General features: G+C 38.8%; 1 protein-coding gene across 2 annotated transcripts in view; it reads left to right on the top strand.

The window, feature by feature from the left end:
- The window catches only part of LOC101850707 (ubiquitin carboxyl-terminal hydrolase 7), a 53346-nt gene that overhangs the window by 4520 nt on the left and 26374 nt on the right, over positions 1-22452 (top strand). For both annotated transcript variants that reach the window (XM_005095079.3, XM_005095078.3), the window contains exons 2-12: positions 2400-2492; positions 3798-3900; positions 4133-4299; positions 4817-4881; positions 5778-5866; positions 6903-7011; positions 8808-8938; positions 10461-10515; positions 12030-12110; positions 17472-17562; positions 19841-19923. In XM_005095079.3, the coding sequence (XP_005095136.1) occupies positions 2400-2492; positions 3798-3900; positions 4133-4299; positions 4817-4881; positions 5778-5866; positions 6903-7011; positions 8808-8938; positions 10461-10515; positions 12030-12110; positions 17472-17562; positions 19841-19923 (1067 nt within the window). The remainder of the gene's footprint in view (positions 1-2399; positions 2493-3797; positions 3901-4132; positions 4300-4816; positions 4882-5777; positions 5867-6902; positions 7012-8807; positions 8939-10460; positions 10516-12029; positions 12111-17471; positions 17563-19840; positions 19924-22452) is intronic.

Genomic DNA, 22452 nt, shown 5'->3' with positions numbered 1-22452 from the left:
AATGGGTACAATGTTGTCAAACTGCATACTACGAGATTGACCTCTTTTCTGATTGGCTGCCAAGTTTCATTCATATCTATTCACGAGAAGCGGCGTGAGAGCGAGTTGAAGACAACAACCTTTGCGTTAGTGCGTCCCACGAAACACCCCCGCTGCGGGGGCCAAAAATCGGCAGAACAAAACGCGCTCGGTGGGCATTGCTATTATCATTGACACAATACACAACTTGAATTCCAATTTCAGTTGGGGTTGTTGTTGTTTTTTTGCACAATTAGAATTAGATCTAGATTGCTAGATCCCATGATCTTTGTCCCTATGCGAAAGAGGGTGAAAAAAGGAAAAATGAGGAAATGCTAGATCTAGAATCTAGATAATTTCCATCCTTCTTTTGAAACGCCCTGTGCCAATATTTTGTAGTATTCACACACCTTGTGCGAATAAAATTTCACAGTATTCACACACCCTGTGCGAATAAAATTTCGTAGTATTCGCACACCCTGTGCGAATACAATTCCATAGTATTCATACAGTACACACCCTGTGCGAATAACTACAGCCAGAAGTTATAAAGTGGCAGTTTAGAGCCTAGCTGTCAAGGCTCGGGCTTTAGAAATAGCCCCTTTCCCTTCAAACAATTCTTCATCATGAGTCAACCATTTACAATTAAATTGGTGCAGATATAAAATTAAGGTCTCTTCAAGTGTTGCCCTTTTGGGTCTCCAGGTCTGGGCTTTTTTGACGACTCACTGTGACTATCTTTGATATATTATGAAGGAAAGGCGTTTTTTTAATCAAGTGACACAAAACAACATTTAAATAGTGTAGCCTAATCTTTTTATACTTTGGGTCATTCATTCCCTTTGAAATGAAGCAATATTTTAGAATTAAGGAAGTGATCAAGTATCCTGACTGCTTTAATTTATGGTAGATATAACACTAATAATTTACCTATGATGGGGCAAAAGAATGAGAATTGTAGATAACATGTTTTTAAACTCAATGTAAATATATGTGAGGCATCATGGTGAAATCAGAAATCAGGCGCTTGTCAAAATAACGAAATCGGAGAAAAAGGCATTTTTCCGCCAATTAGGCAATTTCTATAGAAATGTTGCTTTTTGGCACAACCCCTTGTAAGTCCACCTGTGAAAACATATTTCCTTGTGAAGGTTACTAAAAAAAACATTGATTAAAGGCACAAAGTATGTCATTTTATAGTTTTCAGGGACTCATTAGCCATTGAAGTTACCAAACTTTGGCGGCCATTTTCTCACTATTTTCACCACTGAAACCAGGCGACCTCACCTCTTTCAATCGCAAATATCTCGACTGTTATTCAGCATCTGTGGATTTTTTTTCACCCAAAGGAAGGCAAATGAACAGGCTTTAAGATGATGCCATAACCTCATATGCCTAAAAATTGACTGTGTGGCGTAGAGGTTAAGGTGTTGGCCTCTCATTCAAAAGGTCCCGGGTAGTGACCGAACAATTTTCTTCTCTAAATTTGTCTCCTTTCACCTCATTTCCTGCTCTCTAGCATTGTTCTGTCGTCTGCTCTCGTCTCCTCTTTCTACCCCCACCCCCTCACCTCCTTTGCCCCTTCCTCTGGGCTCCTGATTCTTTCTGCAGCCTTTCTACTACTACTCCTTCGCTTCTTCTTACTGCTGTCTTTCAGCCACACCCCTGGTCTTCTGGTAGGAAAGATCTACACCTAGCCTTCTCGGACAAGGACGAAAAATCTCGGAGGGCCCGTGTGCAAGTTGCGCACGTTAAAGATCCCTTGGTGGTCTAAAATCGATAAGAGTAGGCTTCGGCCGCCACCAGGGCAAAATTCAAAATTTCATACCTACTGAAAATATTAGGAGTGTCCTGCATATGACCTTATGCAGTTGCAAGCGCCGTAAAGCACTTTACAAAAACAAAAAAACAAAAAATTTACGAGCACCTGATTCTGCCATGTCATAACACATGTTCTTGAACTGATCATTTGAAAAAAGTTTCGGCGCACCATGACAGATGCAGTATGGAAAGTGTATGTTACAGAAATTGAGAGAATCTTTAAGGTAATGCATTGATTCATTTCATTAATATTTCATCAGTCTCTTTAAAAATTAAATTCTTGACTGAGCATGGATAGAACGAAATGGGCCCTCTAAGGCAATGCCAGTAAGGAACAAAGAAATGACACTACTGTTTTCCTCAAGATTGACACAATAATATGGTCACCGTTGTCAAAAGAGGCATAACAAATGTATATATACTTAAATGGGCTTACATTTTCAAGTTAAAATAATTTCTAGAGAAACATTGTTGTAGCAACGGGTCAGTACATTTTTCCTCAGGCAGTAGAAGTGACTTTAGTAAATTAATGTTTGTTATATTTGTTTTGTCTTCCTCAGGTAATAACTGTCATAATGGCAGTGAAAATCAAGGTGCAATAAATGGTGAGGTAAAATCAGCAGCCACCAACAATGATGAGGAAATGGAGGAAGGTACATGAATAATTTTTGGATGAATGGTTTGAGTTCAAGATAATATTATTTGTGCTTAGAAGTAGGAGTATTTGTGGTAATTCACATTTCACAACCATTGCTAATTAATTTGCTGGGAGGGTTAACTCACACCCTGCAGGCTCAGTGGAAGCAACTCTTACTCTTCATTGACCCTCTTCTATGTACATCCAGCATTCTCCACGGGCGTTTGGCTCTGCTCTCAGCACATGTGCCAGTGGAGATCAAGGAAACGTGTGTTTTCACTGTGATTACTGTTGGGATGTGTTAATCAACAATGAAAATGACACCCCATAGTATTTTAGCATTTTAATTGAGGTGTTGACCAGAATCGAGCTGTGCAGTGTACTGTTGCGAAAAGAACCATCCCTTTTTCGCGCGCTCATTTGACCTTATGCAGCTGCAAACGCTGTAAAACTCTTGACTAAAACAAACGACGCCCCATCTTTTACAGCACAGAAAAGCTTGAGATTTATAAAGAGGTGTTACAAAACATGAATTACCCCTTGTAATAAGTTGATACAAGTGTTTACATGCATTCAAAGAAAACTTTCTAGACAGTTAATCACGAATGATCTATCGAGTGAAAGAAACATATGAGGTCAAATTTCCTGTTTTGCTATCAAATGTTTTTTCTAGAAGCACAATGATTTTCAATACCATCAAATAGAATTATTGTTATTTATTAGTAAATTTTATGATAAAAGTGTTTATTTGAAATAAGGGTATCGGAACACATTAATCGTTGTGCATCGATGGGGGACCAGCAACATTAAGGTTTTAATGAATTGTTCAACTTAACAACTAATAACTTTACATTTATATTGGGGGGGGGGGGTTGTTGTTTCCCCCCCCCCCCAATTTCTGCAGAGATCAGCATCTTTTGGCTTTTTATTTTCTTCACCCGTTTTCTTTTGCTGACATACCAATATCAGTAGAAAATTTTCACCCTTGTTATCACTTAACAAACTTAAGAATTCATCCGTTCTCTTTGTGCACGATCACCCCCAAAAAATGCAGTTATCATACTTGAGTTTTTTCTCCTTGTGCATGCAGTGACGAGATAAGAATACTGGGAATAAAAAAACAAAATCCTTTCAGATGAAATTTTGCAACTGTTAATTTTGTTTATTGAATGCAAAAATCTTCAAATTAGAAGAGTATAAAGTCTGTCATGTGCAATTGTAAGAAATGACACCTAATGTCTTATCAACATAAAGGAGGGTAGCTTTTATGTAAGCTTTGTTGGAATAATGTTTGCTTACCAAAATTTTTATTTGTTTTCAGATGAGAGTCGAGCTGAAGCCACATTCCAGTTTGTGGTGGAGAACTTCAGCAAACTGGAAGAGTCAGTTCTCAGTCCACCCTGCATGGTCAGAAATTTGCCATGGTGAGTTGTTGGGGTTTTATGCATGTGTTATTTTGTGTTCATAATATGTTACAAGAAACACTGTTTGACCTTGCTTTACAAAAGACGTTAAGGGGATCATTTTTCTAGCGAAAGCCATGTTGTCATGCCACTGGAGTTAAAATATGACTTACTGTTTATTTCTGAATTTGCGTGTAAGAGCTGCGATTTTGGGATTTGACCAATCTTTGCTTTTTGCTTTTTATTCTCTCAGGAAAATAATGGCAATGCCTCGAAAGAACCAGAGTGCAGAACGGCAGAGAAGTTTCGGCTTCTTTCTTCAGTGCAATGGAGAGACCGAATCCACCTCATGGTCATGCCATGCTTCAGCAGAACTCCGGATGCTCAAGTGGGACCCAGAAGGGGAACCCTGCAAGAGAAGTGAGTCTCGCATTCCCTTACATGGACAGTTGATGGATGGTATTATTGCTATGATAAGTTCCAGCAGAAAGTTGGCTGTTGTGCAGTCTCTTTGTGAACAGCTGTACAGCAACAACTGTTCGTTAGCTGGGTTTAAAATTACTGTACTATGGTGAACAACTTTTTGAAGGGTTGCAGCTTACTTTGGGTAAGGTGCTTCACATTTGAAGAAATTGTCATTTTTATACTGTTATTGGAATCATTTTGTCCTGCATTAAACTCAGCCCTCTCACCCCTTAATTTGATTAGTTTCAGCCATATCTATGCAGGTGATTTGGGGGGGGTTTGTCTTTCTTACTTCTTTGCTTTCTGTCTGTGTGTCTTCCTTTTCCCCACACTAAATAACCATTATTGTGTCATGGTTTGTTTATCCAAACTTGAAGCTAATTTGCCTCTGGGCAATTTGGTTGGAAGAGTAGTTTGTGAAGAATGTGATTTTAATCCACCCTATTTCATTAAGGTGAATCTTTCTCCGCAGACATTCAGCATCTGTTTTACCACAAAGAAAATGATTGGGGATTCAGTCACTTCATGGCATGGCAAGTAAGTGACCAAGAGGTGTAAAACTATCAAAGGTCAAAGTTTTCTTTCTTTGTAGTTTGTATCTTTGGGTTTTTTAAGAAATCTTTTAAACTCTTTTGTATCTTTGGGTTTTTTAAGAAATCTTTCGAACTCTTTAATCAAATTGAAAATCTTATTATTCTGGGGGACAATGTGTAGGTATTTGTTTCTATCCTTTTGTCTTTGCTTATGAAAGTTTTTAAACTGATCAGAATTTGAATGTCTTTTTTTTTTTCATATCTAGTGGTGAATGTGGAAGTTATCCTGCTTGTTCGATAGGGTTTGTTTGGGCAGGTGGTCATCTGAATGTCTTTTGCTATGAGGAGTGAGTGAGTCTTAAACATCAAGTGGAGTTGAGGGTCCCTGACAGATTTTCCTCTGAAACTCAAGTAGGCGTGTGTTGCTATGAGGAGTGAGTGAGTCTTAAACATCAAGTGGGGTTGAGGGTCCCTGACAGATTTTCCTCTGAAACTCAAGTAGGCGTGTTTTGCCTGATGCCTGCTTTTTCACTTGTTTCTTTAAACAGTTTCTATTTCTTGGTGCTTTTTCATTTTTTAGAAATATGGATTCTTGTTTTTGTGAAGTTGTTAGCCGCCTCACATTGCAGTCGGAAAGATGAGTGATTGACTCTTGTGCTTGGGAGGTATTTTATCATGTATTTGACTGCCTGCTGGTATGCCTCTTGTGCAGCTGAGGCTGGCCCTTTCACGCTGAGTTAAATTAACAGGAGGCTTTTTTTAAATTGTGCGATACCATACAATATTGATATTTATGATATAAAAGTTATGTCTGTGGCACATTTACAAAGGAATTGTATTATATGAAATATAGACTTTGCCTCAAGTACCGGTCATGATATAGTGGATTGTTTTCCCCAGGATGTGCTTGACCCTGCCAATGGTTATATCAAAGATGACAAAATCATCTTAGAAGTTCATGTCACAGCAGATGCTCCTCATGGCGTAAGGTATGCAGTTGGTTTTAAGTTTCCACTATAGAATCCTTTTTTCCCCCCATCCCACACAAATTAATAAGAGATAAAGAGATGTCAATTTTTTCTGTGGTTCTCTTTGTAATTTTGTCATAATTATAGACTAGGTACCGGTTTCCGCCTGTATATTTTTTTCTTTCTTACCTCTTTAGTCTAAAACTTAGATGGTTAATCTTAGCTCTGATTTGTGGTGTATAATGTGCACATATTTACATACTTAACCCTAGAAGGGCTCAGCGTTTCACCGGAAGTGACCCGCCCAAAATGTCCCGCCGCCACAGCCGATCGGTTGTAAACATAGGGGTTTGGCAGGGGTATATCAGCTGAGATACCAGAGATGTTTACCTGCTACTGAAAAATGGCCATTTACGGCTCAACAGATGATAAAAGGCATATTAAACCATATCTTGAGACATGCAAAAATGATAAGCAATCAAATAAATACCAGCATCTGACAAAAGCAGGTGAACTCAACAATTAGTTTTTTAGCACGGCAAAACAAGTCATAACACATAGCGTGTAGTCGCTCAGCTTGACTGCGTCACTCTATTGATCGATATCTTGGCAAAGAGACGCTCTATGGGGTCAAGATAACTTGCAAAGTCATTGGTCACTATTTATAACTTTGACCTGTAATTTAATACGTCATTTTCCATATAAGGAATACTGAAATTTTCCAATGAAAACGGTCAGCGTCTATGGCCTTTATATAGGGCCTGCGCGTTTCCCGGTCGAAGTAGGTCAGTCCTACATATAGGGCCTGCGCGCTTCCCATGTTGCCCGGCTCACTCCCTTTATATTGGGCCTGCACGCTTCCAGGGTTAAGACGAAGGGCATTTGTGGGGGGGGGGGGGGTGTAAAGTGTTGATTTTTGCACTAAGATCGGGTTGTTCGATAAGTTTTAAAAAATATAGACAACCATGTTTCACCGTGATAATTGTAGTTGTTAGTTACTTTTTAACCTGTGCATAACTGGCAGTCATATTATATATATTGATTTTTTTTTTTACAGCTGGGATTCCAAGAAACATACCGGTTTTGTGGGCCTAAAAAATCAGGGAGCCACTTGCTACATGAATTCACTGCTGCAAACTTTGTTCTTCACAAATAAACTCAGAAGGGTAAGGTTCTTGTGTCAATTTGTCATATTCATTTTGTGTGTGTTACTCAAAGGTAACAGAAAATAAATATGTGAGAATGGCACTGGCTGTCCGGCTTTTTTTTTGTCTTTCTTTGGCAGGCTATTTCCTTTTTGATGTACCCTAGCAATGTATTCCCATTATTGGATTAGTGAGCATATTGTTACGGGTGAACTGAAAAATTATTCTTTGTCTCCAATAAATAGATTTTCTACAGTGACCTATCACTGAGTTTATTGGGGATTTTCGTTGTCAGAATTGTAATTCTTATAAAGTTTCTAGAACCTGAAGGCCAGGGTTGGGTTGATTTAAATCAGTTGATTTTTTAAAATTTAAATCAACTTGATTTTTAAAATAAAAATCAGTGATTTAAATCACTTTTAAAAATGTATTTTTATTACATTTTTTACATATTTCAACATTCAGAATTCCTTTCCTTGGTTTCATAAAACAGATATAAGGTTTAGTAGACTGATATATTCCAGGGTTGGGTTGATTTAAATCAGTTTATTTTTTTTATTTAAATCAACTTGATTTTTAAAATTAAAAATCAGTGATTTAAATCACTTTTTTTTTAAACGTATTTTTATTCAGTTTTAACATATTTCAACATTCAGAATTCCTTTCCTTGGTTTCATAAAACAGATATAAGATTTAGTAGACTGATATAATCTTGCTTAAAAGTCTGCTTTCCCCCCTTTCACAGTAAAATAATACAGTATTCAATTTACTTCTTTTTTTTCCATAATTGTAATCAGAGCTGGGTTGATTTAAATCACTTTCTTTAAAATGTATTCTCTTTTTACATATTTAAACATTCAGAATTCCTTTCCTTGGTTTTATTAAACAGATATAAGGTTTAGTAGACTAATATAATCATGCTTAAAAGTCTGCTTTCCCCCTTGTCACTGTAAAATAGTACAGTATTCAATTTTCTTTTTTTTTCATTATTGAAAACCAGGGTTGGGTTGATTTTTTTATATTCAAATCAACTTGATTTTAAAAATAAAACTCAGTGATTTAAATCACTTTTAAAAATGTATTATTTTTACGTCTTTAAACATTCCGAATTCCTTTCCTTGGTTTTATAAAACAGATATAAGGTTTAGTAGACTAATATAATCATGCTTAAAAGTCTGCTTTCCCCCCTGTCACTGTAAGTAGTAAAATAATACAGTATTCAATTTACTTTTTTTTCCTAATTGAAATTAGCTTTTTCTTTTTAGACAAACACAAGCGCGCGCACACACACACAGTAATAAAATGCAAGTTTATCTATGCATAATTACCCCCTCCCCCCTTCCTTTTAGACTGACATTTTCTTCATTTTTGTCTATAGCTATAATTCACTGATATAGCAGATTAAGGCTTTCTTTTGCAGTTGCTTAAATTAATCATTAGTTAAAATAAAGACAATGGATTTTTCACTAAAAGAACATACCTTTAGCCACCAAAAATCCCAAACTGTGTCGACATTTTAAAAAAAAAAAATTTTTTATCTGATTTGATTTTTTTTTTTTTATATATAAAATCACCAACCCTGTTGAAGACAGGTGTTTGTTGTTTTATTGTAACTTTCAGGGGCATTATTAGGGAAGAATCTCCGACAGGTTTTTATGGTTATGTTGTGGTCTCATTTGCTGATAATTGGAATATACTGTCCCTTTTGTTCTGTTTATTCTTTGTGCTGGCCATACATTACTGTAGTTGTGTTGGTCTTCCTGTCTTTAGCTCTGAAAAAGCAGCAAGCACCATATTTTTCCTTTTTATTACCCCAGGCTGTATACCTGATGCCCACCGAGAGTGATGACGGCACTCGAAGTGTACCTCTCGCCCTTCAGAGAGTCTTTTATGAGCTTCAGTTCTCAGACAAACCAGTTGGAACTAAAAAACTCACAAGATCCTTTGGGTATGATTTGTTACTACATTGCAAGATGTTTGGTTTTTCCCCTTCTTTTTTTTATGCTACATATGGCCTAGATACTTCTATACCATACATTTCTGTTGTGATGGTGTGTTTTATACAAATATTTTGATATATCATCTGTGTCTGTTTGGGCACTTTTTACCTAAGAGTCGCGAAACTTAGTTTTTGTTGTGTTGTTCCTATCAGGAATAGTGAAAAGCAAGAAAACTATAAGCCTTGACCATATCATTAAACTACATTTCAGTGATGTTGAAAGGTGTATCTTTGATAGAGCTTTGGGAGGGTGTAAAAATCGAAAATTCTCAAAATTTGGTCTTAAATACATTGCTTTGCGACAGAGAGAATTTAGTTTGTTCATTTTCATTCTTAATCTGAATTGTCAATCCAAATAGTCTGCCCATTTATTTCATTGGCAACAATGGCTTAGGGCAAAAGTTCACACAAAACGAAAGCCCTGTAAGGCTCGCTCAGCAAACCGACTGACAGATGTTTTATTGGGAGTTTTTTGCTTCTTTTGTTTTCTGCTTTTTTGGATTGTTTTTTTTTAATTCTGATTATTTTGTTGGTAACACTGACTCAAACTTCATTAGTTATTCCCAACTGGTGAGAATAACAATAGCGATGCTGACAGCGGTGATGGGTGTGGTACTTCAGTTAGGGTGGTGGATGAATTATTCATAAGTTTTACCTGCCCTCAACATTTAGATCTAGTGCAAGCAATGTCAGCAGCGCTGGTGCAACTGCCAGTTCTAGCACAAGCACAAAGATTGGATCAGGGACAGGGTTGACAGTAGCATTTCATGTATTTCAGTTTCTCCAAATTATTGAACAAAATCTGTGCTGGAATACCTACTTATGTGGTCTGACTGTAAAGGGAGTTTTCCTGTAACATTTCTTTTGTGTATCGGTCATTTTTTTATGAATAATGGTGTCCGTATGCTAGGTGAAATTCAATAAACTAGTCAAATTCATTGTTTCTTCAATTATTTATCCCCTTTATTGCATAATTGTTCTTACCTAATTCAAATCACCATGCAACCCCACGGTCATGATAGCTCATTCATTTACCTTGTATCAGATATATAGACTTGTTGAAAACATGGCAGCAAAGTCAATTTCAGTTAACTACTCTCTTGTAATAGGCGTTTTTCAGTAAATTGAATCTGCCGTGATGGGAAAATCAGTGGGGGGGGGGGGGGGGGGATTCTGGATTTAATGATTTTATCTAGTCCTCTGGTTACTGAAAGAAGAAAAAAATGACCTGTCCACTTCTTTGTTTTCCCCTTTCCTCTTTTATTTTGCATGGTACCATCCTTAATTTTTTTCCCTCTGTTGTTTTGTCTTCTGTCGATGTTTTTTTTATTTACTCAAACAAGACAAACTGGGTGCACCTTTGCTGTTATGTGGTTGTCTGCTTGAGTAAAGATCAGAGTGCTTATATTGCATGTATGTTTATTGTGTTAACCATTTATTTACAGGAAGTGATTGAATTTCTTTGTTTCAGATGGGAGACCTTAGATTCCTTCATGCAGCATGATGTCCAAGAATTGTGCCGTGTGGTGAGTATACACTTAGAATCTATAATCTTAGAGTGTCCACATTTTGTACATGGGGTTTTTGGGATTGAATGGTCAAGGAACATAGGGGTTATGTCTTCCACGAGCGTTTACCGATAGATGGGATACCCGGGTTTGAAAATAAGGTTGGAAATCAAGTTTGTGAAGTGACTTAACAAAATCACGTTCTGGTTTGTTGGGTTTTTTTTGGAGAGGTGGGTTGTGTCATAACTGTTGTAAGAAAACCACAAGCATCAATAAAGTGTCAATTTATCTAACATTTCTTTAACAAGAAATATACCGAAGAATAAAACTCTGGTTTTAATGGAGACAAGTGATTAATAAAAGAATTGCCATATTGGCGGAAATCCGCTTTTTCCCTTCCCCCAGAAATTTTCCTCTTTTTTGAAATATTTGCTCCGTGATTCCGATGTGGTGGAAAAATCTCATGCACTTTTGTTGATAACGGGTGATAGCCCAATCTGACCCGTCGAAACTCCGCCCAATACAGTAGAAGAATTCTACGAGGCACTGGGCCAGAAATAAACCTTCTGAAAACGAAACTTTTCAAAACCCGAATGTTTTGCATTGAGCGCGATTTGGCCTGATTTGTCAGTCGTCCATTCCATTCTCATGCTTTGCAACTGTTCAGACTTCTAAGACGACCATGCTTGTTTTATTCTGTTCATCAAGTTAAACCATCATTTTTACGTCTTGGCACCAAATATAATTATTAAATTCTATCAAAATGGAGGAATTGTCGAAAGTAGAAAGTGTTTGTGTGGTGAGGGAAGTCGACAGTCAGGTGAAAAACAAATTCTGTTATGACTGGTTAGATCAAAAGGTTGTGGTGGAAGTCAAAGAAAGGAGAGACTAGCATTTCATTTGGTGATTCAGTAGTTAAGCACTGTGGAGGGGGGGGGGGGGTTGTGCTTGTTTGTGGGGCGAGAATCTTCCTCTTTTTTGACCATTTTCTATTATCACCACTGATTTTAATAGAGCAGATAGGTCGTAGGGCGTGTTTTGAATAAATTACAGTGTTCATAACTGGGGGCAAACTTCTGTTTGGTCAAGGATTGAAAACATTTTATATTTACCAACTTTCACATGTCCGCTAAAGATGAGTAAAAAATAAAATGCTGCTTTTCAATGCTTTCAAGGGTATTAGGATACACCTATGAATAAATCTTCGTAAGCCGATTGATCAACTTATTTTTCTTGCCAGTTGCATTTTCTTTTTAGTGGAAAACATGTTTTTCTTTGAGTAGCAGTTGATCTTAAAACTCTCATACAGACACCCCCAGTTTTTGGCAAAAGCTTCCATGTTATTTTTCAATTGAATTAGCTTAGTAAATGTGCATAGTTTTTTCTTTGATTCTTGTTATTTTCGGTGGGTCATGTTTAAGTCTTTCCTTATATTCAGGAAACACTTGAAGAGCTTAGTGTCAAATCAGGTTGCATACTTAAATTCCTTTGGTCTTGTTATGTAACAGACTATAAAAAAATGTTTGTTACAGTTGCTAGACAACATGGAGAGCAAGATGAAAGGCACATGCGTGGAAGGAACAATTCCGAAGCTTTTTGAGGGTAAAATGTTGGTGAGTATTGACATGCTTTTGTGGGTTGTTGGCTTTCCTATCAAACATCTGTCATCCTTATCTCTGTTTCTTCTTTTTTGTGTTTGTTACTTTCTTGTAACACCTCTATTCTTCGGCACCTATATGACCTAATTCTGTTGCAAGTGCTGTAGAACTCTTACTAAAACAAAGTGCTCCCTAAAGATTGTTTTGCTGTCTCTCAAAGCCAGACAGCTTTTCATGAGTATTTTTATTGTGAGAAATCATGTAAACATATTTTTGTCGACTGTTAGACTCCCTGTGTGGAGTAATCGGTAGCAGTACCCATTAGTCTTATAAGCACCCCCCGGAGCAGTGCCACTGACTGTAGTGTCTTTAGGCCATTCCCAAAGGGGGGACATTTCTCGTTCAAGCACAGTAGAATTGTAAATGGGCTGATTCATCATGTCACGCTCATAACTGTGCCTGATCTACAACAGGGAACTGCTGCTTTTTCTTTCTTAATCCTTACTATTGTCATTTTCGCCTACTTTTTTGTATATGTTTGTCACACTCTTGTGACCTGCTATTTCCGGGCTGCCTTGATAGTCGAAGCAGACCTTGTGCTGTTGAAGCTAGAGAGGTGAGCAGAGTAAGTCTGATTCCCAATAAAGACTTCTCTGTTGACACCCACCCTTTGGCGCTCATATCACCTTATGCAGTTGCGAGTGCCGTAGAACCCTCTGCTATTTTTTTTAAAGTCCTATATGCTTATGCTATGTCTTTTCTGCTTCTGGTTCTTTATCTTCAATTGTTCTTCTACATTTACCTTTTTTTAATACAGTAGTCCCCGCCCAAGATGCCACCGCTTAACTCTTTTGATCCAGGCTATGAGTAAACTCGGACAGCTGTACGGTCACGTCAACCGGCTAGTTCTGCTTGTAATTACCAAAATACGCAAATGCGGCGATGCTAGCTCTGTCTGAATATTTCAATTTTCCAATGAACAGCAGAGTCTTTGTTTAGCAATGCCAATGAAAATTTAAATTTTCACTTTTGTCCCCTTTTTTTTGGTACCTAAGAAAGAATTTTCAATTCTAAGAATTATGCTTCTTGAATTTTGAGAATCGGTTCATAAATAAAAAAGTTATGGGGTTGTAAAGGTCGGCAAAATATGGATGACCCACATATAAGAAAATACTCCAAAAAGTGGACCACGCAGTAGCAGATTCTGTAAGAAAATCGACGATATCTCTGTAACTAATTGGAGTGTTCGAGAGAAACTTGGCTACCCGATGTGTTTTTGAGTGTAGAAATCATTTCTGCAGTCAGATTTACTACCAATTTCGTAGTTATTTTGTTATAATTAAAATTGTGGTGTACATATTACGATTTTGCGAAAAAGGGGTGTCGGGATGAGTCCATTTTATTTATAGCATCGTATCACAACATGGGATCTTTGAGAATATATGTCGGCAGCGTGACTAAATAATTGCAACGCTTTTTATGATGACTTTAGACCATGCCAACCTTAAAAGATAAGTTAATTCAATCTAGCATGCCATACAATTAAAAATTATTTTTCCCCGCTGAGATGCGAACACCCCGAGACGAGATAACCTCGCCTCGGAATACCCCCATAGCGATGTTACAGGGGAATAGAGAGAAAAACAACCGGATGCGCGCACACGCCATTGCCCTATTTCAAGTGACCAATGAACGGGCCCGGAATAGTCATGCGGGGATTTGTAGGTCACATACATTTGCCACGAGAGTGAGGGGAAAATGGCCGGTCTTCGTGCGAAGCCGCTTTGGATAGGGGGTTAGTCGTGCATTTATGATCAGGTCTAAACAACTACTTGACACAAAACGTTCAAATTTGAGCACACTATAGAGGATAGATAGATCTATTACCATCTCGGCGTTGAAATTCAAGCTCCTAATAGTTTTCGGTGTACACGATACAAAAGTGTTCCCGACACCAAAAGTATAGGTTAATTTATATGTACGAATTTCAATGTCCACATATCATTAGTTTGCCCTATTTTCTGAATGGTTGCCGAGTTTCATTCGGATTGGATCGGAAATAGAGCAGACCGAGGTTGACAAAGTTAGTCACCTACGCTTCGGCCAGGTCCGCAAAATCGCCCGTAAACGGGGACCAAATTTTCGCCTTGCGGGAAAGCCCGATTGGCATTGCTACTTTGTTTTTGATGGGTGTAGAAGCTTGAAAAATGTCTCGAAAACGCACATTCATGACCGACAAAGCAGTTCTCGAAGTGGCCCTGAGTTGAAAGGGGGAATGAGACTAATTTGATGAAAATGACTCTGAATCAAGTGCTGTAAATTCCTTTGTGGATGATAACAAACAGGAATTAGACTCATTTAATAGTGATTCAGATCACGGTGAAGGGACCAGTACTGGAATTCGTGCTGTACCGATGGGTAGGGCTAGATCTGTATCTAAGGGGGCGTCGTGGGCATGCAATCAGGGTCAAGTTGGAATGCACCTCAAAATCTACATAGAGCAGTTGGTGTAATTCCTAACCCCATACTTTTTCAGACACTACATTCAATTTCTAACATAACTGCCAAATTTCCTTAAAATCTAAGAGTGAATGTAAGTAATACAGGACTTTGAAATATACATCCTGAATTCCAACTCTATGGCAAGGTGGCCCCAGGACGGGTACAGAGTCTCTGGGGGTACGGCCAGGATAAAAAGAGTTAAGATCCCACTGTTTTAATAAAACAGAATTTTTACTATAAAAGTCACCCCTAAGATCCCAGGTTGAGGTCATTGAACTGCCCATCACATCAAAGATCAGCCACTCTCGTGAATGTGATCGCATAGGCATTGTAAAACTGGATGAAACAGTGTAATGTTTGCCCCAGACAGGATCACGTTGAGTTGTGAACAGACCGACGCGTTTGTTTTTCCCAAACATTTCACTCGCATCTGAGTTCTCCTCCTAACTTACATCACTCACTGGGTGGGTACAGCATAAGAAGTTCGCTCCAGGCTGGATCACATTGAACTGTGAACTTAACCTTGACCATAGCAGTAGTTGTCTCTACTCCCGAATTTGTGTGACAGACTGAATTTTAATTGGTGTGGTCACAACGCAATAATGTGTAACGACAGGTGAAAAGCTATGAAATTTTGAACAGGTAAAGGTAAAGAGGAGGGGCCATTGAATAGCAATGCCCACCGAGCGCGTTTTGTTCTGCCGATTTTTGGCCCCTGCAGCGGGGATGTTTCGTGTCGTGGGACGCACTAACGCAAAGGTTGTTGTCTTCAACTCGCTCTCACGCCGCTTCTCGTGAATGGATATGAATGAAACTTGGCAGCCAATCAGAAAAGAGGTCAATCTCGTAGTATGCAGTTTGACAACATTGTACCCATCCTAGAAGCAGTCGAAAACGTTTGCGAAAGTGGTTGATGTGGTGCCCTTTGAAGATTTTTCGGAGCTGTGATTTGTCAAACTGACTGATACGTTGTACACCATTTTTCTTTAATCCCTTAAAATTTCAAGCTTCTGTGTTTAGCGGATTTTGCGTAATCTTTAAAAATGTGAGAGTAACTAAGGGAAAAAGCGGCATTGCCATTTGCGCGTGCTGGGAAATTTCCACTGAGTGACGTCATCATCCATCGGTCGCCTCGGGCGCTACAAACGAGGCCCCGCTTATGTGAACCGGAAAGGGGGGGAAGGATACTTGAAAACTAAACGGGGGCCTTGACAACTTGCGTTTTTGTTGCATTTTAGTCACAATACAATATATGTAGTCATTTTTATTTGCTTGATTGCATGACAGAAGAATAGAAACAGAAAAGCAAACATCTTGAAAAGTGGTATAGCATTGTGTTTGCGTTATGAAAGCCTATTCCCCCCTCTTGGGAAAGCACACACTTGGACTCGTCCTGTGTGCTCTGTTTGGAAAAGTGAGGCATTAAGATTGTTATTAAAGAGTATGGTACTTATTTAGTCCAGTCTTGGAAGATAGTCTCGTTTATACATTGTTATCGTTCACGCATGTGTGCGTGAGTGCGCACGCGTGTGTGTGTGTGTGCGCGCGTGAGAGAGAGAGAGGGGGGGAGGGGGTGTAAATATGTTACATTTACTGTATGATTTGTAGCCTACACATGCGAAATATTCCCATGACTTGTAAACTATATTATCTGAACGCATCTTAATCTACCACACAAAAGGACACTGTCCAACAATGGATATACACAGAGACGATCTTATTTTCTATAACAAAGTATGCATGCTTTTACTGGTACAGGACTGGATTTATTAGACTAATAAATCCAGCTCTCTACTTACATTTTTGTGACAAATTGATCCAGAACATTGCTTGGCAAGGAGGAACCTTTTTTTGTTGCCAAGTTTCATTCAAATATCATGACTTTGGGAGAACATATGACTGATAATCTTTGTAAATCTGTAAAGAACGCCACTTTTTTACCTGTTAATGTCTTTACAACTCAAAAAGTATGATAGATATTAAAAATCTGACTGCATGACTAGATTCTGCATTAAAAAATGTACTAGACTGCCAAGTTTCATTTACATATTCCAAGAAATAGGCGAGCTATGACAAATATTGTCTCAAAACGCACCGAAAACCGCCACATTTTTACCTATAAACGTCTTCATAACTCAAAAAATAGAACAGCTATGAAAAATCTGAAAGCAGTACTAGATTCTGCACTAGAAAATGTACTGGATTGCCAAGTTTCTTTTAAATACTCCGAGAAATGAGCGAGTTATGACGAATATTGTCTCAAAACTCACCAAAGAACGTCCCATATTTTGGTTGTTTTTTCATTATATAAAAGTGTACCAGAAATTAATTGATTAAAAAATCTGTAAGTTTTTTGTTTATTGATGGATTTCAAAAATTCAAAAAGTTCCATGCTCTGTGAAAATAAAGCTACAAAATGCACCTATTTGCACACTTTCTGGCAAAAAAAGGTTTTTCGTGGTCATTGCTACATTGAATAAGCGTTGATCTTGAGACTCACAATATGATTATTTTAAAGTGAAGATGACATGCCTCATACGACTGTGATTGGTCATCGAGGTTGACCACTCTTTTCTCGCCATATGTCATAAACCCACCCATGAGTCACGCCAGTTCATTTTAAAGGGAAGGGATACCATTTTACCGATCGTGGGCCTTAACAAGGGTCATAGTAGATTCTTCCTTTAGTGCGTCATCTAAGATCCTGCATTTTCATTGCTCCGGAGCACAGGGATCTTAAGTGGAGACTACTGTATTAGGTCTATATTTGAAATGATTCAAGTTACCAAATTTTAAAAGGTAAAAACATTTGTTTTACTATTGTAGTACCATTTGATTATTACTTTTATCATGTTGCTCTAAAATATGTTTCAGTCATACATCCGATGCAAGCATGTTAACTATGACTCCAAACGAGAGGAGACCTTCTTTGATATTCAACTCAATGTCAAGGGGAAGAAAAACGGTATGTCTACACGTGCAAAATTTGCCAAACCACAATGGGAACCAGAACTGTCTTTTGTCTTCCAGTCTTAAAAAAAGCAGTGTTTTAGATGTTTTTTGTAAATTCATGCTTTTGTGTTGGAAAGAATCACTTAAATTGTCTCATACTTTGTGCTGGTCTTGTTTGTTAGTTATGATCTGTGGTGTGGTGTTAACGTTGCCAGTTTAAATCTTTTTATTTCAGTGCTTCCACTCTTCCGTATTTTTACGGAAATCCGCACTTTCTGCCAGTTCCGTACTTATTCCTCCTTCATTATCAACTCCATCCATATAAATCTGTTACAGTGTAGGACTACCGAAATTCTGTAGCGAAAGATCCCTACTCGCCTTCGTATCGTCTTGTATAAGTTACGGATATTTACGGTAATTCTCTCTGCAATAGTTTATGTTATAGAAACCTGCCAGATTGCGCATTTCCTGCTATCGACCATTATTCTGCTATGCCCCATGCATTCATTGCGGGTTGGTCGGCATTACATTTTTTACCTGCAGATTGATCAAAATCTGGCGAACTTTTGTGCCAATTTCCTCATTCTATCATTCCCTCATTCCGTCTGTCTATCTTCGGATTATTGCCGCGACAGGAAAATCTGCGCGTTGATCAGGTAGAGATTCTACATTGACATGTGATCTTAGACAGAAAATTACCGTCAGAGAGGTGGGTTTTTTTGCAAATTTTCAAGATCTAGAGAAATTATCAGTGCGAAGATTCTACGGCACGGGAACGCGATAAGTGCCGCGATGAAAGAAATTTGTGCTAAAACTACTAAAATCAAGAATAATTAGAAGTGGTGTTTCGAGGTTGTGACATGCGACATTCAGGCGTGAAAATTGAGGAAAATTAGGGTATACGCTGGGTAACTGTATTGTCTAGGTGCATGTCTATTCATTATACCTGGGTTTGCCTTCTATCTATGGTGCGATGACAAATTAATTGAATTATAGTAGCGATGGAAGGGGAATCTGCTTTTTAACATTGCCTGCAATGGAAAGATATCATGCAGGTGAAGAAATCAAGATAAAATCTTCGTGAAAAAAATAGGTAGCATGGGTTGTTGGCAATCTCTTCAAACAGGCTCCCTTTTGCTATTTTCAATCCTCTAAAAGGCCCCCAGACCCCCGGCACAGTTTTCCTTACTTTTCAGCTAGTGGTGGGGGGGTACCGGCGAAATCCTGTGGCACCTACCGAGAACTGCCAGCACCGGTACCAATACTGGGAGTGACTACAGTAGGTGACGTCACAGTCTTCGCGTCTTGCATCTAATGCCATGATCAGCGCTGCCTGCATTCCCCCCCACACACGCGCGCACCAGTCAGAATTGGAGAGACTAACTGTGACGCAAAATACCTTTGAAGTTTGCCATTGCGTGGGATTACACTGTGCATGTAGATTTTTTTTTAATAGTTATCGCCGCTAAAAATTGATTTCATTTTCGGAATCAGCATATCAAAATAAGCAAAGTGGCTCGCGTGGAACCTGATTTGATGCCATATTTTAAATTTAAGCAAACTTAGTTTTTGATTGTCAATTTTGGATCTGAAGTCCTGTATCAAGGTCACCGTCTGCGTTGTGCATCTGACGCCGCAGCTGCTAGACCTAGGCCAACACACTGCACACTTCCCGTGGCCCAGTAAAAAAACGCGTCGCGTCGGCTCCTTTTCAGAGCCGGTATTAACCTTTGGTGTCACTCCTTCCGAGAGCCGGTACTGAAGGTCTTGTGCCGGTACTGACACCGACTTCGGTAGAACCGGGAGTTCCGGTACTGGGTACCGGTACCTGCCCATCCCTGGTGGAAGCACTGTTATTTGTAATGTTGATGATGTTCATAGTAAGATCAAGTCTTAGTGCGGCTCTAAGCACTTTACATTGTTCACAGTCAAAGACAAACTTTACATATAGCATTCATTACAATCGGTACAATTGTGGAATCTATGATTTCTCCCCCCCACGCACGCACACACACACTACACTTGTTCACACTCTCTTTCTTTCTCTCTCACTCACTCGCTCACTCACCCAAACACACAGGCACGAGCACACACAAAATCTTTTGACCATAGAAAAGCATAGAGTAAATTAGGAAAGTCTTGACATTACACATATGTGCCACGAAGGATTGAAGATCAGACAGGATTGGTACCGGATGTTGGCAGAGTTTTAAAGAGATGTAAAAGAATATTGAAACTCCATTGGTAAGTTAGTAATATTTGTTTGTACAAATGTAATGTTATTTTCACAGTTAATGAGTCTTTCAAGGAATATTGCACAGTTGAAACACTTGATGGTGACAACAAGTACGATGCAGGGGAATATGGTCTGCAGGTTAGTCACTGAACTGTATGTATCATGCTACGGTGGAATCAGACACTGGTCAATTTTTCGACATGTCGGGTTATTGTATCAATGTAAAGCTTGCTCATTTGTCTTGCAGTTGATGAAACAAATACCCATATCTTGAATAGAAGTCAAGATATTTGCAATTGAAGAAGATGGGGTAAAATTAGTGAGTAAATGGCTGCCAAAGTTTACTGACGTCCTCAGCTTGGAAGTCCTTGGAAACTGAACATTAATAATTCTTGTGCCTTTAAACGTTGCTTTTTATTTAATGAAATCTACACCAATTTTGTTAAAATTTGTATTTATTTATTAAAATAATTTTCATGGGCATAAAAACAAGAATTTTATTATATTTAAATTGCCAAACCGGCAGAAAAATGTCATTTTCTTGGATTTTTATTATTTTTGCGAGCGCCTGATTTCACCACGATGGCACACATATGTATATTCTGTCATATATTCCTATACTGCTGTAATGGGAATGTTTGACATGCACTGTTTTTAAAAGAACAATTTATATGTGAAAGGACAGAAATAATTTTGTACTGCACTGATGGAAGTAAATTATTAAATGCTTTCAAGAACAGAACTTTGAAAAAGTTGTTACATCTGCATTTCTACATTCAGGTTGTTTTGAAATCTCAAAAATATCATTTGGAAATAATTTATTTTTTTCCTTATCTTTTTTTCCCATACTGTATACTAGGGCTGTACCCCTGTAGCAAACCCACTCGTGCTCGCCAGCCCCTAGTTCAAGTCACAAGCCTCAAATCACCAGCATGAGTCGAGCGCAAACTGTAACCTCCTTGATCTAGTCTAAACTTCAAGTCCACAGCAATTAGCAATCCGCGAAGCCACTCGTGTCAGACCCCCTCATCATCCCCACCCTGCTTGCAATCCGCGAAGCCACTTTCGTCAGAAAAAGAGAGAAGGGGAGAGTGAGAGATCCCGCCCACAGTGTCACTGCACGCCGTAGCTCTGTAGTCTGCTCGATTAATCGAAGGCTTTGCAAAGCAGCGGACAGCCACAAGTCTCAAATCCCGTCCGCAGCCACGATTCACACAGTACTGATTTGCGCAAGGCCTAGTGAATTGTCCCAGGACAAGCTCGAAACATGACCTGCTGACTTGTGCTGTCTCAATACAGCGAGCGAGCGAGCGGCACGCCGCAGGACTGCTCGATGTGTTCACGCAGCAGTACCCCTCGCTATGTGAACTTGGAACCTGGGAGGAAGGGAGAGGCTGGGCTTGTTTTGGTGAAGAGGGAGAAGTTATTTTTAACTTCCCGCCATTGATCAGCTAAGCGAGTGGATAAGTGAGAGGGAGCGTGGTATTGTAGTAACAGAGACCTAGGTTTCTGGTAGTAATAAGAATAAGTAGACTTAGATTACCCTCGAATGGAAAACTCCAGGGGTCGTTGTGATTGGCTTTTGTATCATATGTATGTAACCTATTTTGTAGATGTGTTACACTCACACTGACATAATACAGAACATTTAGGAGACGGGCTAGGCCTACTTCAACCCAATGTCAGGACCAACCTGGGCTGAGAGGGAACAAAGCCCCAGCAGAAAGACGGAGGTTCTCAGTAAAAATTTCTCCCCATGCGGAAATGAACTGAGGTCTTTTTAGACCTGCATGTTTGCCGACAATCGTCTGAAATCCGACAATCGCGACCCGACCTGCGAACTGGCCGATGCTATCGCTAGGCCCGCCTGTATCAGTCAATGTGCGAAGTGCGAGGCTTGGCCGACTGCCAGCGTCCCCCTTTTCTCCTGTCGGCTTCGTCGGCATTTTCGTGCCGACTGCCGACGTCGGCGTTTCCGACATAATTGTCGGAACCTAAGTAGAAATGCGAATACGAAAAAGGACGACAACTTAAATTATCTACTTTCAGTTTCGTGCTCGAGCGGCCGTTTTGAATTTCGTTTGTTGACTAATTCAATTGTTCAGATCGTTTGGATTCATTCAAGTCCGACTCTCTCTTGTTCTAATAGAATCTAGATCTAGATCTAGATTGATATATAGATCATTATAGACCTCAATGGAGGATTCATATTCCAATTCTATTGTGTCAAACCCTATCATAGGTTGTGCTGTAATCTTTATATTGGTAAAAATAATAAGCATTTCATCATGTGCGTGAATTGTTTATTTATTTAGTAAAGATCTAGAATCTAGACTCAGCTGAGTCCCTCTGTTCGGAATCGGATGCGGATTTCTAGTTCAAGGCCTATTCCTATTCACTTGTTCTACAAGATCTAGATCTAGATTTATTTAGATTACTAGATTTCTAGATCTAGATATATATATATGACGATTCATATTATATATTCCAATTCCATTGTGTTATTGTATCAAACCCTATAGCAATGTAGATGTAAGCCATATATAGATCTAGATCTAGATCTATATGCTCCTTGTTTGTTTTGGAGTGTGGTTTTTTAATTAAAATTTTTTTTTTAATTTAGGACTTGTTTTGGCCTGAGGCCCGTTGCATGTTCTTTTTGGGGGT

Source organism: Aplysia californica, unplaced genomic scaffold (genome assembly GCF_000002075.1).
Source record: "Aplysia californica isolate F4 #8 unplaced genomic scaffold, AplCal3.0 scaffold00095, whole genome shotgun sequence".
Lineage (NCBI taxonomy): Eukaryota > Metazoa > Mollusca > Gastropoda > Aplysiida > Aplysiidae > Aplysia > Aplysia californica.
The sequence above is the reverse complement of the archived record's forward strand: the minus strand, read 5'-3'. Positions and strand labels throughout refer to the sequence as shown.